General features: G+C 46.4%; 3 protein-coding genes across 3 annotated transcripts; 2 read left to right on the top strand and 1 right to left on the bottom strand.

Annotated features, from left to right (window-relative positions):
* The first annotated feature begins 2,647 nt into the window (after positions 1 to 2,647).
* On the top strand, positions 2,648 to 3,623 carry LOC123100763 (60 kDa jasmonate-induced protein). Its single transcript, XM_044522643.1, has one exon. It carries the CDS (start codon positions 2,682 to 2,684, stop codon positions 3,387 to 3,389), a length of 708 nt encoding a protein of 235 aa, XP_044378578.1. The 5' UTR covers positions 2,648 to 2,681; the 3' UTR covers positions 3,390 to 3,623.
* A 4,138-nt stretch (positions 3,624 to 7,761) lies between these two features.
* LOC123099214 (probable nicotianamine synthase 2) lies at positions 7,762 to 8,991 on the bottom strand. Its single transcript, XM_044521388.1, has one exon. The coding sequence runs from the start codon at positions 8,933 to 8,935 to the stop codon at positions 7,934 to 7,936; it is 1,002 nt and encodes a 333-aa protein (XP_044377323.1). The 5' UTR covers positions 8,936 to 8,991; the 3' UTR covers positions 7,762 to 7,933.
* A 3,800-nt stretch (positions 8,992 to 12,791) lies between these two features.
* On the top strand, positions 12,792 to 15,624 carry LOC123100762 (uncharacterized). The gene has a single exon (XM_044522642.1). It carries the CDS (start codon positions 12,805 to 12,807, stop codon positions 15,463 to 15,465), a length of 2,661 nt encoding a protein of 886 aa, XP_044378577.1. The 5' UTR covers positions 12,792 to 12,804; the 3' UTR covers positions 15,466 to 15,624.
* Positions 15,625 to 16,024: the final 400 nt, after the last annotated feature.

The following is a 16,024-nucleotide window of genomic DNA, read 5'->3' as shown; positions in this document are numbered from 1 at the left end:
TAAAACCATCACCTCTAAGATGACAGAGGGCATGAATCAGGTCGTCCCAAACCCTGCCTATGCTCCTCGGCTCGTCCAGGATCAACAGATCGTAGCCTACCTCCTCCGAAATCTATCCAATTGAAGTGCTTGCCCAGGTGGTCTCGATTTAAAGATATCATGCCATATGGATTGCACTCTCCAATATGTTCTCAGCCAATCCATCTCTAGATCAAACAATATCCGTGTTGCTCTCTCCAATGCTCAAAAAGGAACCCAATCAGCCGTAAATTATTTTGGCCACATGATCTCTCTCTCTCTCTCTCTCTCTCTCTCTCTCTCTCTCTCTCTGATGAGCTCACGGCCGCGGGCAAACCTATTTCAGAGGAGGAACTAATCTCATTCATCACAGCCATGCTAGACATGGAATATCAACACATTATCTCTGCCATAGATTGCCAAACCAAGCCCCTTTCTGTACACATTTTTTTTGCCATGATAGCCAAGTTCTACCAAAGGGTCGAGATCTTCCATGGTAGCGGCGGTGGTCGGCCAAAAGAACTGTCCCAAGAACTCTTATTCCATAATACTTTTTTGGTGCTCACTAAAAAATCAGCTCATCTTCCCTATTTGGAGGGGAATTGACCTTCTCCCAATACCATCACCAATAACGCCACATCAGCATTTATGTCTCCTCTCTCCTACTGCACATCGCCGGATAACCAACCACCGCCGCCCGCTATCGCCGCCGGTCCGCTGCACCGCCGCATGTTGTTGCCCGTTGCCACTCCGCGCCACGTCCTGCCGCCGTCCGCCATCGCCGTCGGACCGCCACGTAGCCGTATGTTGCCGCGGCACGTTGCCATCGCCTCCTAAATGCCGAACCGCCACCCACCGCCTCCGCATGTTGCCGTCCGCAAAATAGTTTGGAATATCCAACACAGGATGCGGGCACAGATGAGAGGAAGTTGACCAACAACACCACGATGAAACACGATACTTTTTCATTTAATAATTTGTTTATTAATTGTCAACATGGATGTTCTATTTTATCATTTGAATCAAAAATCCAATTAATAATTTGTTTGCATATTTGTGTTTATGATGACGAGATCTTTAAAACGAGACCTCAGGGCACGAGACGTAGGCCTTTTACCTCCACCGAGTGAGGGGCTTGAACTCGTTAAACACCGTGTGTTACACCTGCGATGTAGTTAGTCTCTGCCCCTTATTCGTACCCCTAGTACTCATTGTCAGGATCATAACCCCGACATAGGGCGCCACCGGCGGCGGGGGAACCCTAGCGGGAGGGGTTGGGTCAGGAGCGGGAGCGGGTGGGTCGACGTGACCAGTAGTAAGCGCTGGAACGCATATGTACTTTCACCGCATGCATGCCAACTGTTCCAGCTATGCAGCCTATGCTTCGCCATTCAATACTTTTTCATCTTATTCCTAACTTTATATATATATAATCTTTTGAATGAAAAATCCAATTAATAATTTGTTTGCATATTTGTGTTTATGATGACGAGATCTTTAAAACGAGACCACTTTTGAATATACTTTGATTTTTTTTTAAAATTGAAATTCTGAAAACATAGGGAAGAAAAGGTGAAACACGACGAAACACTATACAAAACTTGAGTCTTTTTGTGAAACAGAATGAAGTATTATTGAATTTTTTGCATGGAATTAATGAATTTGGATGGTGATTGAGTTGTCAAAAAAATAATTTCAAAAAATATATTAAATATCGGTCTTGTTTTAAATATCTTGTCAGAAAAAACACAATTTTACACACAGTGTAAATCAAACTTTTATTTCAAAATATATTGGACACGTATTTATCTGAATCTAAACGAGTAGAGAATAATATGTGACTGTATCACTGTTCAAAAAATCTTCCGATTCAGCGATTTATCGTCCGATTTATCGCTACTCATGGGATGGCCGATAAGATTATACCTTATCTTCACCGTTTATCGTTTGGGCCGATTTATCACTCTGACAAGCGATTTATCAGGAATATACCGATAAATCGGGCCTATTCCTAACATTATGTTTGCAAAAACTATGTTTATTTGTGTTTTTGTGGACGTTGCTATGCAATATGTACTATTGTCATATTTTGTTTGTCATTATACGAGGATTCAAAGGCTAGGAATTATGGTAACACTTCTGTCCAATATTATTTTGGTGTGAATATAACCTATTTTAGTGTTGGGACCTGGGATTTGCAAAAATGGCCGATTAATAATCGACCGATAAAATCGATTAATCAGCCGATTTCCGATTAATCTCTAATCCCCAACCGACCGAGACGCTAACGATAAGCGATATCCTCGACATTGGACTGTATACAACATGAGAACATGAGAGAGAAAACACAATGCATGATGTGGTGGTTCCATACATACAACAATAATAAAAAAACGATGGGATGCATGCACTTATTGATACGATTTCAGCAAATCAAATCACGTACGTACGTACGTACTATCACGTACACTCTTTGATCAAAGCAGCCGCATCGTCTGATCGGTGTCACTCTTTTATTGTGCTATTCACGCTGCTTTCACTTCCCTAAACAAGAGCAGTTGGGTAATGCAATTGGCGTGGTAGCTAGCGACTGCCCGTTGCCAACAGTCCATATATACTGGAGTACTTGATCCATAAGAGATGGACCGACCCACCCAGCAGCCATGGCAGCGTTCCTCCTATTCCTCTTACTCGCTCTCGCCGCCAGCAACAGCGAGCACGGAGGAGCAGTTGCTGCCGCCGACGACCCACCTGCCGCCCTTACCATCCTGACACTGCGCGGTAGCCCCGAAAACACCTCCCTGGCCGTGCAGACCCACGACCTCTCCCTCGCCGGCTTCACCGACGAGAGCTTGCACTGGCACGCCTTCCCAGGCCACGAGCATCTGATCCCCACGTCCAAGCCCCTCCCGTTCGGCAGCAGCTACAGCGAGCTCATCGGCGGCCTCGCCAACCTGCCGGGCCTGCCGCTAGGGCGGGACGCCATGATGCGCGCCGTCCGTGTGCTCTCCGCCTACGACCCGGCCGCCGACGCAGAGCCGGTCAAGCGGGCTCTGGCGGCGGTGAAGGTGATGATCTGTGAGGCTGGGCGGCTGAAGCCCATCAGAGAGACCGTCAGAAGCGGATGGGACACCGGTGCCCGCGTCGCCCCCGAGCACCTGCCCTACATCGAGCACTGGGACACCATGTCCTACGAGATCATCCGCGCCAACCGCACGGGCAAATGGGAAGACGGGCCCTTCACCAAGATGCTGGAGACCCAGGCCAACATCCGCAGCAAGGAGGAGGCGGTGGCGGTGATGAACATGCTGATTGATGCGGACTTCGAGCAAGTGCTCAAGGCTCACGCCATCCCGATCAACTTAGAGTAAATGTGCATGCGTGCTTGCTTGGAGCTCGTTTTGGACTTTATTTAGGTCTATCTCCGGTCGATGTTTCTTTCATGTTCGTCTAGTTTGTTGGTCATCTAGCTGGTTGGAACATGTAGGCTTTCAGCTTTGGTCATGCCTTCATATGGCGAAGAGAAAATTTCAGTATTTGACCTCATAGTGAATGCTTCTTGTACCATGTCTTATATAACTGAATGATTGCTAAAATTTTGATAACTTGCTGTAATCCTTGCTACACTTGAAATTATCCCTGAATTGGCTCGTGGATACATATTGCGATGTTATGGTAAGTTGATCCTTAGCGAACGCTTGTACCAAGCGTTTCTTGAGCTTCCCGTGGACTTCAGGAAGGAATGGCTGCTGATGTTGAATTAGAAGAATGGCTACTGATGGATAATATGTATGCATGTTGTTACTTTTGATCTCTTCTAGTTTGTGAGACTTTTAAACTAGATGTTTGCATTGTTGATGCACAAGACTTGTTATGTGTTCTGGGTGATGTGAGACTTGTTATAATATGTAATGTTGTTGGCAAGCTTATCATAATATGTTGTTGATGATCTCTGGACAGTTTATGCTGTCAAGTTCATCATGATATGCTACTGTTACGTACACTTTTCATCATATTTTTCTTGATTTTGGAATAGTTCATATTGTTTCAAATTTATCATAATGTGCTGCCGTTACGTACAGTTTCAAGCCTAAATTTTCATTTCTTTTGAACAGTTCATGTTGTTGAAAGTTCATTATAATATGCTGTTCTTACGTACAATTTTCGGCCTATTTTTTCATGTTTTCGAATAGTTGACGTTGTCCAGTTCATGATAATATGCTCCTGTTGCCTATGTACAATTTTCAGCCTATTTTTCCATGTGTTTTGGACAATTGATGTTGCTTGCACCAATTTTTAGATTATTTATATGCACTTTTTATTCTTTTATAATACATCATATCTCAAATATATGATATGATGATCATATTTCATTTTCAACTTGTACAATTGTATTCTTCATACATTTCACAATGCCCAATTCAACACTTTGTGCATCCAAACAAGATTTGGCATTGCTCCTTCCCTTGGATTCCAACTTCCCAATACATGAACATCCAGACAAACAGTGTGGCATTGAAGCTCAATACCAATATCTTGGGATATTGGGCATTGGAGCCAATGCCATACCAAGCTCTTGAATGTCTACATCCAAACATAGCGTTAACAATTTTCTAAAATGTCACAAACATATTTTCTAGAAAGGTATCAATAGTTTTTTAAGTTATGCTATCAAAATATTTGCACTGCCTTAACAATTTTCAAATTTGAATTTTTGAAGTAAATTAGTTTTAGGAATAGATAAATTTTAATATATACAAAATATATAAATTAACAAAAAAAGAATGAAGAAACATGAAAAAAATGAAACTAACCTAAAATTTGGACCGGCCCATTACTTGCGGTTGGGTGGGCAGTCCTATAGCGAGACCTTCTGGGAACCCCTATTCCGCTTTCAGCGAGCACACAGGGATGCCTCACGTCTGGGGGTAGGCCACACAGGCGGCTCAGCGGCGCGGACCCAAAGCCTGTTATCTTTTTTTTTTTCTGTTTTCTGTTTTCTGTTCTCGTTTTTGCTTTACTTTGTACTTTTATTTATGTTCTAAAATTGTCCACATATATATAAAAAACACTCTTCAAAACAAAATTTACAAAAATGTTGAACAAGTATTTCGAAAATGTTGAAAAATTACTTGAAAAATATTAAACAAGTATTTCAAAATTTTGAATATGTATTAAAATGTTGAACAATTATTTGAAAATTTTGAATAAGTATTATAAATTGTTGAACAAGTATTTTAAAAATGTTTAATAAATATTGGAAAATGTTGAAGAAGTATTTGAAATTTTGTACGAGTATTTCAAAAATGTCGAAAATATACTTAAACAGTTGAACAAGTATTTAAAAATGTTGAGCAAGTATTTGAAAATGTTGGACAAGTATTTGGAAAATGTTGAACAAGTATTTGAAAATTTTGAATAATTATTAAAAATGTTGAATAAGTATGTGGCAAATTCTGAATAAGTATTAAAAACTGTTGGACGAGTATTAAAAAATGATGAACAAGTATTTGAAAATGTTCAATGAGTATTGAAAATATTCAATGAGTATTTAAAAGTGTTGAATAAGTATTAGCAAATGTTGAACGGGTATGTGAAAAATGTTAAACACGTATTTAAAAATATTGAATAAGTATTAAAATGTTGAACAAGTATTTTAAAAATGTTTAATAAGTGTTCAAAAAGTGTTGAACGTGTAGACAAAAGGTATTGATCACTTATTAAAAATATGTAACATATACGAAAATTTAGAGTAAAAAAACATAAGAAATACAAAAAAACTAAAAAAGGAGAAGAAAAAAGAAAACGAAACAGAAAATGAAGAGAGAAAAAGAAAACCAAACAAATATGGAGAAGAAAAAAGAAAACCAAACAAAAAATAAAGAGAGAAAAATAAAACCAAACAAATACGGAGTAGAAAAAGGAAAACCAAACAAAAAAGGAAGAAAACCCTACCAAAAATCAAAAAGAAAAAACACAAAAAACCCAAAGAAAACGGCTGCAGAAGCCTCAAGTAGAATGTGCCCCATATTCTTATCACGTGAATGGCCGGCCCAATTTGACGCGAGGGAGGAAAAATATTCAGCGATTGAAGCTACTTGTATCGCTTAAGGCGATAAATAGTCGCCGCGAGTCCTTCTACGGTCTCACTATAAGTGAGGCATAGGCGCTCCCCTATTTGTTGCTCCTTGTGCATCAAATTGCCGAGCTTGCTCAATTGACACTCCCTCTTGGGCCTGCCCACTTCGGCGTTCCCTCAAGCTCCCTCCGAGAGAACCATTTTTCTTTCCTTCGTACTTGTTCTATGTTCTTTGGTTTTTCAACTCGATTTTCTTTGGATTGGATTGTCTTGTAAGGCATCTCCAAAGTGGACCCTCAGATCTTCACTATATGTTCGGACTATTGTGTCCGAACCACTTTTGGCATCTAACGAGAACATGTATATGCCCGCTTAGCAATCTGGACATACGGATTGTTATCCAAGAGACAAACATGGGGGGCTTTGCTGAAGTCTAGACATGCACTTGACCAATCACAAGCATGGTCCCTCTCTTCTCTCCTAACCGGACATCCATGGTCCACCTCTCATCTCTCTCCTCCCATGCGGACAATAAACCACAAATATCTCACAACATCATGGTCCCCATCTACTTTTCTCCTCCCATTGGATGGCTTCCTTCCGCATCATATCCGCGGATCATGTCCGGATATAAAAATAGAAAAATACTGGAAACATTTGCGGGCCAGCTTTGGAGATGCCCTAACAACACAACAAAAGAAATATGACAATGCGTGGGAAGATTTAGATTTCGTGTGTGACGTGTGTAAGGGCAAATCCAATGCACCGACCTATTTTGTCCTCGCACGTTCGTTTGGGTCGAAAGGACAGAAATATTGGCCCAACACGCTGACGGCAATGGACGCGCGTCCGTTTTTTTCACGTGTGACCCATTTTCAGCCCAAACTTAGAATAGGTTTGCACACGGCACGGCTGCATGTGACCTCCGCCTTTGTCCTCCCCCTAGCCCGCCTGTCGGGGCACATCGGCCATTCTCCTCCTCCCCCATCCACATACGAGACACCCGGCCACCCCGCCGTCGCCGCTGCCGGTTGGACGCTACCCAGGCTGCCGCCCGCACCCACACACCTCCCCCAGCTGCACACCGCACCCGATGGCCGCTCTTGCCGGCGTTTATGGTCTCTTTTTATTTGGTTTGTAAGCTATGAGATTTTTATTTTTGTAAACTATGTGATTTAGAGTTTGGGCAATGTTTAGATTTGTATGCAAAAAATATGTTAAAATTTGGCCGCATATGGGCTGTGCGGATGAAGTCCGTCAACCAGTTGGGCGCCCTGATCAGCAAAACACGGACGGGGCCCAACCCGCACAAATGCCCGATTCAACAGGACAAAAAGCGGATCAAATCTGCTTCTATTTTTCCCCGCAAAAAAAAATCTGCTTCTATTTTCTTCTCAAAAAAAATCTGCTTCTATTTGCGTCGGCGCGTTGGAGTTACCCCAAGGCCTAAGCCCTCTCCTCCGCGTAATGCTCTCACATATGTTGTCTCTGAACTTGACAATCGAACACAGTCGCAAAAAAAAAAAAAAAACTTGACAATCGAACAAAGGTACTTCCGTTCCCGTACGAGAGTGACACCGAATCCACTAATACTATTTGTGAACTGAAATTCATCATTGTCAACACTTCCACGCACAGGTTTCAAAAAGAAAGAAAAAGCACTTCCACGTACAAGGCGTATCGCGTGTAAACACCAGACTTACATTATTGGGTACAAACAGCACATGGCTTGAAATGCATTAGCAGTAGGACAATTACCACGTGTGGTTGCAGGCGATCAAGCAGCTAGGTTCGAAAATTACCACATGCACATTATTGTTCCTTGGCAACGATCGATCAGAAGGCCACTTCGGCGTTGGCGAACTCCTCTCTCTTCTGCGTCACCTCCGCCACCATCTCACCGAACCTGCACGGCGGGCTGACCACCGGCACCGTGCCGCGAGCAGACTGTCCACCCACAGCACGCCCACTGTGAAGTCCACTCACATGCACGTCCTTGGACTTCTGTGCGATGATGACGGAGTTCACCACGTCGTCGTCTGGGTGGCACACGGCCAGCACCTCGAACCCGCCTAGGGTGATGTCCTGGGGGTCGACGATCGGGTACAGGAACCCGCGTGCCCCGTGAGCGCTGCGCACGACGAGAGCCGCACCGTCCGCCATATGTGCGCCGAGGTGTGCGATCACCTTCGCCTTGTCCTCGGCGGCCATGCCAACAAGTGCGGCCAGGAAGACCACGTCGTACTTGGCGAGCTCGCCGGCGAGGTCCGCTACGTCGGCCGTGTGGAACGACATGCGGGCGCCCACGTCCGTGTCCGCACGGAACAGCTTGCTGGCACGGTCGTTGGCCGCACCGCACAGGTCGTAGTTGTCGAACATGGTGTCGGGCAGATGGCGCGCGGCCAGGACAAAGGAGCTGAACGGGAGTGGGCCGGAGCCGATGAAGGCGACGCGGGCAGGGGCGATGCCACCGGGCACGTAGCGCGCCAGGAGCTCGTACTCAAGCTTGCTGAGGTTGATGTAGTTGCTGTAGTAGGGGAACATGCCGAGGTGATCCAGAGGGTTGTCGAAGGCGGCAAGCATGTCGGAGTAGTGCGCCTCCAGCTTCCCCTCGGCCTCGGAGCAAAGGCGGATGAGGCCCTCCCGCATCTCCTGCGCCCCCGGGCCGAGCTTGGTCACGTCCACCGGGCTCGGGGGAACGCACGCCGTGACCAGCTCAGTGAAGAGCGCGTCGACGTCCGGGGATGGGTTGAGCGACGGCAGCTTGGCGATGGCGGCGTGGAGGCCGGTGATCTTCTCCACCAGGGCATCCACCTCCTTGTTGTTCTGGGCAGCCATATTTCACTAGTGTTCTTCGTACCTCAGGCACTAGTGGAGTGGAGAGTGGCTGATAGAGCTGCTTGCTTGATGAGCAATGGAGCGGGCAACACGGAGTATATGTACCTGCCGTCTAAACGACCGGAAAGGTGGGCATGCATGCACGCTTCACGCGTCCCAGCCGAATGAGGCTGGTTTCATGCCTCTGCTGTGACCTCTTCACGTCCTCATGTTGAAGTGGACAGCGTTTTCTATGTTTATCTGTAGAGCCAAATTGATTTAGGCTGATTACGACTTGCTAGATATTCCTGCCACATTTGTTCAAATTTTTTTGCTAGACATACACATATTCCTGTCACGTTTGTTCAAAAATTGATTCCTATACACATACACACAAAAAAATGTCACAGTTCGAAACTAAATTCATTTCTTTTTGCTAGACTGCATTTAATTTCCTTCTAGTCACTAGTGGCTGAGTGTGAAGTTTTGTTCTCACGATAGCTGAGTAATTGGTGATTTGAAACAACTCTAAAGAATCTCAGTTCCGCAGGTTCTTTTCAAATTTTCCACTGGTTTCTATACTTCTAAAATACATGGCGTATACTGCTAATCAAAGGATCGTTTCAAAAAATGTACCATGTATTTCGAATCGAGGGAGTATGTCACTATCGCTAGCTGGGCGTTAATTGACCATCAAGTTGGCTACTGAACAGGCGATGTTGCCCCAATTGTACACTTCTACCATTACATTTGCACACATATTATTTGTGCAACTGTGTTCTAAATAATACCTACTCAAACAAAAAATAAATATAGACATAATACAAGTTTAGAGGTCTAAAATTCCTTAAAACCTAAAAACCTCAAATTGCTACAGGTCAAAATTTGAAAACAAATTTATGTGTCAAAAAAGAAAAATTCGGTAATTATTTTCTAGTTACAATCTCACATTTGATTCCCTTAACTTTCACAAAAATAATATTTCAAATTTAGTTTATGAAATTTACAATTAGAAATAAGATTATTTTGTGACTTAGATTATAATAATGGGAATTCATATATAATCTATGAAAAGACTAACCATAAACCAAACTTAATCTGAATTTATTGAAAAGATTCTGGAAAACTTTCTTATTTGCTAGCTGGACATTTGCTCAATCTGAGTTGCACAAAAGAAAATGTTCAATTTTAGTATATTGAAAAGATGGGCAATTATATATACAACTTAATTCAAATATGAAATATCTGTTAAAGTAATATAAAAAGTATTGGATAAGTTAAAAAAAACATAGACTAACAAGCACACGCTGTCACACATGCATGTGCACAGTGGCTAAACCTCAAAGATTTAAATGTGGAAGGACCCTCCAAGTTCATTAACTTGTTTGTATCATTTTCCAAAAAGAATGTCTTGGGTTTTTAAGGAATCTTGATCTGCAGAAGTCCAACAAAACACATCAACAAATGAAGCCCACAGAGTGACAAATTCTAATCTCGATCTTTGCCAACCCAACAGACACTTTCGGAGATACCTGTAGAGCATCTTTATAATCATCCAGTTATGTTGTGACGTTTGATAGCACACAAGGCATTCCTCCGGTATCCAGGAGTTGCATAATCTCATAGTCAAAGGAATATGTATTTGACATGAAGAAAGCAATAGCTATAAAACTGAACGATCATTATGCTAAGCTAACATGTGGGTCTTGTCCATCACATCATTCTCCTAATGATGTAATCCCGTTATCAAATGACAACACATGTCCATCGTTAGGAAACCATAACCATCTTTGATCAACGAGCTAGTCAAGTAGAGGCTCACTAGGGACACGGTGTTTGTTTATGTATTCACACATGTATTTAAGTTTCCGATCAATACAATTCTAGCATGAATAATAAACCTTTATCATGAATAAGGAAATATAAGATAACAACTTAATTATTGTCTCTAGGGCATATTTCCTTCAACTTTGATTTCTTTGCTACCGAAAAAGATTCTAATCCAACTCTGGCTGATACCATTGATAGATCCTTTGGATCGGGTAGATTAGAGATTTGACGGTAGTCTACCTTCTCCTTGGCTTGATGAGCTCGAGCTGGTGGCCATGGCGGAGGGCGACAGTGGTGATGGTGAGTGGGCAGTGGCGGCGGCAGAGCTTCCCGTCGGCCTAGCGCTAACCCTAGATCGGATTGGGGTGTCGGTGGGGTGTGTGGCGCACGGTGAACCTCGTGATCTGTTCGACCAGCCCCCATCTCTCTTTATAGCGCTGGCGACAAGGGCCCACCAACCGGAAGAGGGTTGGGCGCCCCCGATCAGGGCGTAGGCCAAGGGGCACGCTCAAACAAGTGGAGATCATTCTTATGAAAAGCAGGTAATGAGCGAGAAGAATGCAAGCAATATTACATGTGGCAACAATAGAACTTTCATCTTTTAGAAGCAGGTTTGAAGCCATGAAACAGGAAGTCATATGAAATCAATCAAGTTTGCAATGCCAGCAACTGATGATTAAATGCAAAATAGTTGGATAAACAAGGAAAGAAGCCAGAAGAAGGCAAGCAAATTCACTTGTGGCAGCAATAAAACTGTCATATGTTTGAAGCAGGTTTGGAGTAGCTAAGCAAGAGACTTATATAGGTGAAACCGACATCAAGGGTAAACAGAACAGCCAAATGCTAATTCTGCTATTGTGCAAAAGCCTAAAAAGGTAGTATCCGTTCAGATTGACCAGAAGTAGTTGCTTCCAAGTTAGCATCTCTGCAGACTTGCACACAACCTACGAATACTGAATCGACTTGTTTGTAGACAAGATTGCATTTCTTCAAGTTGTAAAGAAACAACATACAGCCAGTCAGTTAACATGTACCTAGGAAAAATGAAAAAAAAAGAGGGAACTGAGAAATCAAAATCGACCGAACAAAGAACCAGGAAGCAAACATAGCAACTCAAGATTAAAAAAAGAACGAAATTAGCACCTTTCAGCAAGAAGAAACAAAAGATACACTTCCCATAAATATCAGGACCTCTCATTGGACAATGGTGTTATATACCAAGCCACGAAATTCCAAGGATGCCCTCGATGGGAAGTCAAAATCACAGGCGGTGGCATGGCTTTTTTTTTTTACCGTGGAAGGCCAACATCGGCCACACATGGATCCGCGGTCGATGACAGAAGCAGCCAACCCCGCCTGTCATGGAGACACGGGAAGGTAGCATGAGTGAAAACGACAGGCACTATTCATTGCTAGTCCCATCAGACTTAATCAGACGGCCAGGATCATCCCATCAAAATATCTGACGGCTGGAAGTCCTTTAGACAGTCAATCGGACGCTCCAAAATGCAACTGCCCTGAGAAGGCTTCATTTTGCTCCACAATCTAACAATGGGATGTGTTTAGGAGTTCTAGATATGAAATTTGCCGAAAAACATTTGTACAGCGATGTTTTTGAAATGTTTAGCGATGGGGCCGGGTACTTCGCCATGCTTGGGCATAATTACAGTTATTTTAAAGATCGACAGATTTTGGTAATTTTGGGAGAGTCGGTCTTAATTAACACGCTAGAGCACCCAAATATGCCCCCGGCGGTTTGGTAGGAGGGGACCAAAGTGATTACGGGGTTGAGCTTTGTACGAGGGATTCCTTGTGCGTGAGAAGGGAGGCATGGAGCATGCGTGCAGCGCGAGCACACAGCAATGAATATATTAATAGCTACGGTGCGTAAGCAACCTGTGCCTTTGAATGATTCGTTCCCGAAAGAAGACTCCATCGCCACGACACGATCCCGGGGACGAGCACACGGTGGCAGGACGGGAGCAGAGCACTATATATATGACCAATCGTGCAGAGTCAGTGTGCATCCAGTATACATACTGTGTTCCCAACCGGTAATCATGGTGAGCGAGAATGATCAACAAGACCTGGAGTTCCTGTGGAAGTGGCGCAGGTACCTGCTGCTGCTCGCCACGCTGGTCGCCAGCGTCACCTACGGCGCCGGCCTCAACCCGCCCGGCGCCGTCTGGTCGCAGGACCAGGTGCCAGGCAGCAACAGTGCTCGAGAGCACCGCGCCGGTGCTGTCCACCGTCCGACGCCGTTGGCTCCGGCGCCCGCCGCGGTCTACCCTTTCCGCGTCGGCGACCCGGTGCTGGTGTCCACCTACTCGCATCGGTACACCGTCTTCTTCTACTGCAACGCTACCGCCTTCGTTGCGTCCCTGGTCATCATCATGTTCCTGCTGGATCGGCGCATCAGCAACAACCCCGTCGGCCTCGCCGTGCTCCGCCTCGCCATGCTGCTCGACCTGCTTGCCCTCATGGCCGCGTTCGCTGCTGGGAGCTGCCGCAACGTGGTCGCGTCCATCTATGTCTCGGCGCTCTTCGCCGTCGTCTTCGTCTACGTCGCCATCCACCATCATGTGCCCTTGAGGGGGAAAGCGCCGGACGCGCCCACGAACACGGAGGAGAAGAGGCGCCTCAAGGAGCGGCGCAAGTTCCTCTTCCTGCTTGCCACCTTCGCGACGCCATTGACGTACGCCGCGGGGCTGGCGCCCCCGGGAGGCTTCTGGAGCGAGACCATGGCTGGGCACCGCGCCGGCGCCCCACTGCTGCACGACGGGCGCTACAAGATCCGCTACCACGCCTTCTTCTACGCCAATGCAAATTCCTTCGTCGCCTCCCTCGCCATCATCATGTGGCTCATGATCAACACGTTGAGGGACCGCCTCGGCCACTCCGAACCGCTTCTTGTGTGCGTTCTGGTGGAGCTGGTCGGCCTCATGGCCGCCTACGCCGCCGGAAGCTGCAGGTGGATTACCACCACCGTGTACATCGTATCCCTCATCGGCGCCGTGCTCCTCTACATTGTGCTGCACGCCGCGGTCGTTCAAGGGTTGTTCAACTTCAATATATGTGGGGAAGCCATCCTTCAAAAACTTAAGAGCATCGAAACAACAATCACCGTTGATGATGGGCAGGAAGACAAGCTGGAGCAGTCGCGGTCGCTTGTTCTGCTGTTAGCCACGCTGGCGACGACAGTGACCTACCAGGCAGGGCTGAACCCGCCCGGCGGCGTCTGGCCGGAAGGGCAACCGAACCACACCGCGGGGAACCCGGTTCTCCACGACATGCACCCCAAGAGGTACATGGCGTTTTATCACTGCAACACGGCGGCGTTCGTGGCGTCGGTGGTCGTCATCATCATCGTCGAGAGCAAAAGGTTGAGCACCGTTTGGGGTGCCATGCTACTCAAGACTGCCATGGTACTGGACCTGTTCGGCCTCACGGGCGCCTATGTCGCCGGGAGCTGCCGGGACACCACCACCACCATCTATGTGTCTGCCCTGGCCGTCGCCGTCTTCGTCTACTCCATCGCCAAGGTCATCGCCTTCAAGGCTGGAGGCAAGCTGAGCTTGGCGATGCGGTGCATGCAAAGCATCGGCAATAAGCTTCTATCGTGCATGCCATCCTCGCCCTCGTCTGATGAGTTAGAAATATTAGAGCTCGAGAGGACGCGTAAGTTTTTGCTGCAGCTCGCCATTCTCGCTGCCACCGTCACGTACCAGACCGGACTGAACCCGCCCGGCGGGTTCTGGCAAGAGACAGAGAGCAAGGGCGAAAGGTCGCTGACCGCCGGCGACCCGGTTCTCCTCGACCACTACGGGGTCAGGTACCAAGTGTTCTTCTACTGCAATGCAACGGGGTTCATGGCGTCCGTCGCCGTCATTCTCCTCCTGGTGCACCCGACATTGTCAAAGGAGGGCATTCGGAGCATGGCGCTCCAGGTCTGCGTCATTGTCGGGCTTCTGGGCCTGATGGGTGCCTATGCCACAGGCAGCTGCCGGAAGCTGCGCACCTCCATCTATGTATTTGCGCTCGTTGCTGCGGTGGTCGCCTTCCTCGTCCTAGAGATCCTGTTATATTTGTACGCCAGACGTCGCCATTTCTGGTTTCCACAGTGCCTGCAGAAGCTGCAGCTGCTCAAGCCGCTTTCGTCGGCGCCGGACGGCCGGAACAAAGGCAAGGGGCCAACGTACCCCATGCGCAAGTCCCTGATGCTGCTCGGCATCCTCGCGGCGAGCGTGACATACCAGGCAGGTCTCGCGCCTCCAGGCGGCACGTGGGGCGACGATGATACCGCGTCCTACCCTTCGTTATTGCTTGCGCCATCGCCACCCGCTTCATACCTCTCCCACGCCGGCAACCCGATCCTACTCGACACTTACCCAAAACGGTACCAGGCCTTCTTCTACTGCAACGCGACATCCTTCGTAGCCTCCATCGTGGTCATAATGCTGGCGCTGCATGGCACCGTGAAGAAGGGCGGCACGCCGTTCTGGGTGATACATGGTATGCGGGCCGCCATGGTGCTGGACTTGCTCGGCCTGCTGGGCGCCTATGCCGCCGGCAGCTGCAGAGACTCGGAGACATCCGCGTACGTCATCACGCTCGTGACTGCAGTGGTCGTCTTCATCACGATCTACGTCATGTTGTCGATTGGACGCCGCGCTGATGATGATCTGTCAGATGAAATAATACCGGTCACCAGTTTGTTGTAACTAACTAATTCTGCTTATTTACATTCCTTTGATTTGTAGTTTTTCCTTATAATCCCCTTGATTTGCAAAGCTCCTAATCATGAGACTTGTGCTCGATTTTTGGTTGTACACTGTCTGTCTGTATGCCGCCTATGTCCTGTACACATTATGTTTGATTTGGTTTGGCTTGTATATGAACTGCAAATAAACTTCGATTAATTCATTTCAATTGTTCAATTGTTTAGCTCAAGTGAGTTCTATTGACATTTTTTTTCTTCCTTTTTTTTCCATGTTTCCAACTTGACCGAGAAAAATGTCTCTTGGAGTCACCTACACCGAATTGTTTTCCGGCAGAGTCATTGTATTTTGGATTGATAGGAAGCAGAAGATCGAGTTGAAAAATGTCCGACCTACGGGGAAAACCGCATTGTGCCAAACAGCCCGACCCCGCGTCATCCCCTTCGGGGCGACTCGACGGCTATACGGTTTTCGCCCGTACCCCATTGCCCTCCCACTTAATTGATTCTGGCCGTACCAATACGTGTAGCCGTTGCCTGAACGTGGCGAGCTAGCTAACTCT

The sequence above is a fragment of the Triticum aestivum genome, chromosome 4D (assembly GCF_018294505.1).
Source record: "Triticum aestivum cultivar Chinese Spring chromosome 4D, IWGSC CS RefSeq v2.1, whole genome shotgun sequence".
NCBI lineage: Eukaryota > Viridiplantae > Streptophyta > Magnoliopsida > Poales > Poaceae > Triticum > Triticum aestivum.
The sequence above is the reverse complement of the archived record's forward strand: the minus strand, read 5'-3'. Positions and strand labels throughout refer to the sequence as shown.

Bases quoted from the DNA above. Each gene is read 5' to 3' on its own strand.
- LOC123100763 (XM_044522643.1), top strand. From the start codon at position 2,682: ATGGCAGCGTTCCTCCTATTCCTCTTACTCGCTCTCGCCGCCAGCAAC.
- LOC123099214 (XM_044521388.1), bottom strand. From the start codon at position 8,935: ATGGCTGCCCAGAACAACAAGGAGGTGGATGCCCTGGTGGAGAAGATC.
- LOC123100762 (XM_044522642.1), top strand. From the start codon at position 12,805: ATGGTGAGCGAGAATGATCAACAAGACCTGGAGTTCCTGTGGAAGTGG.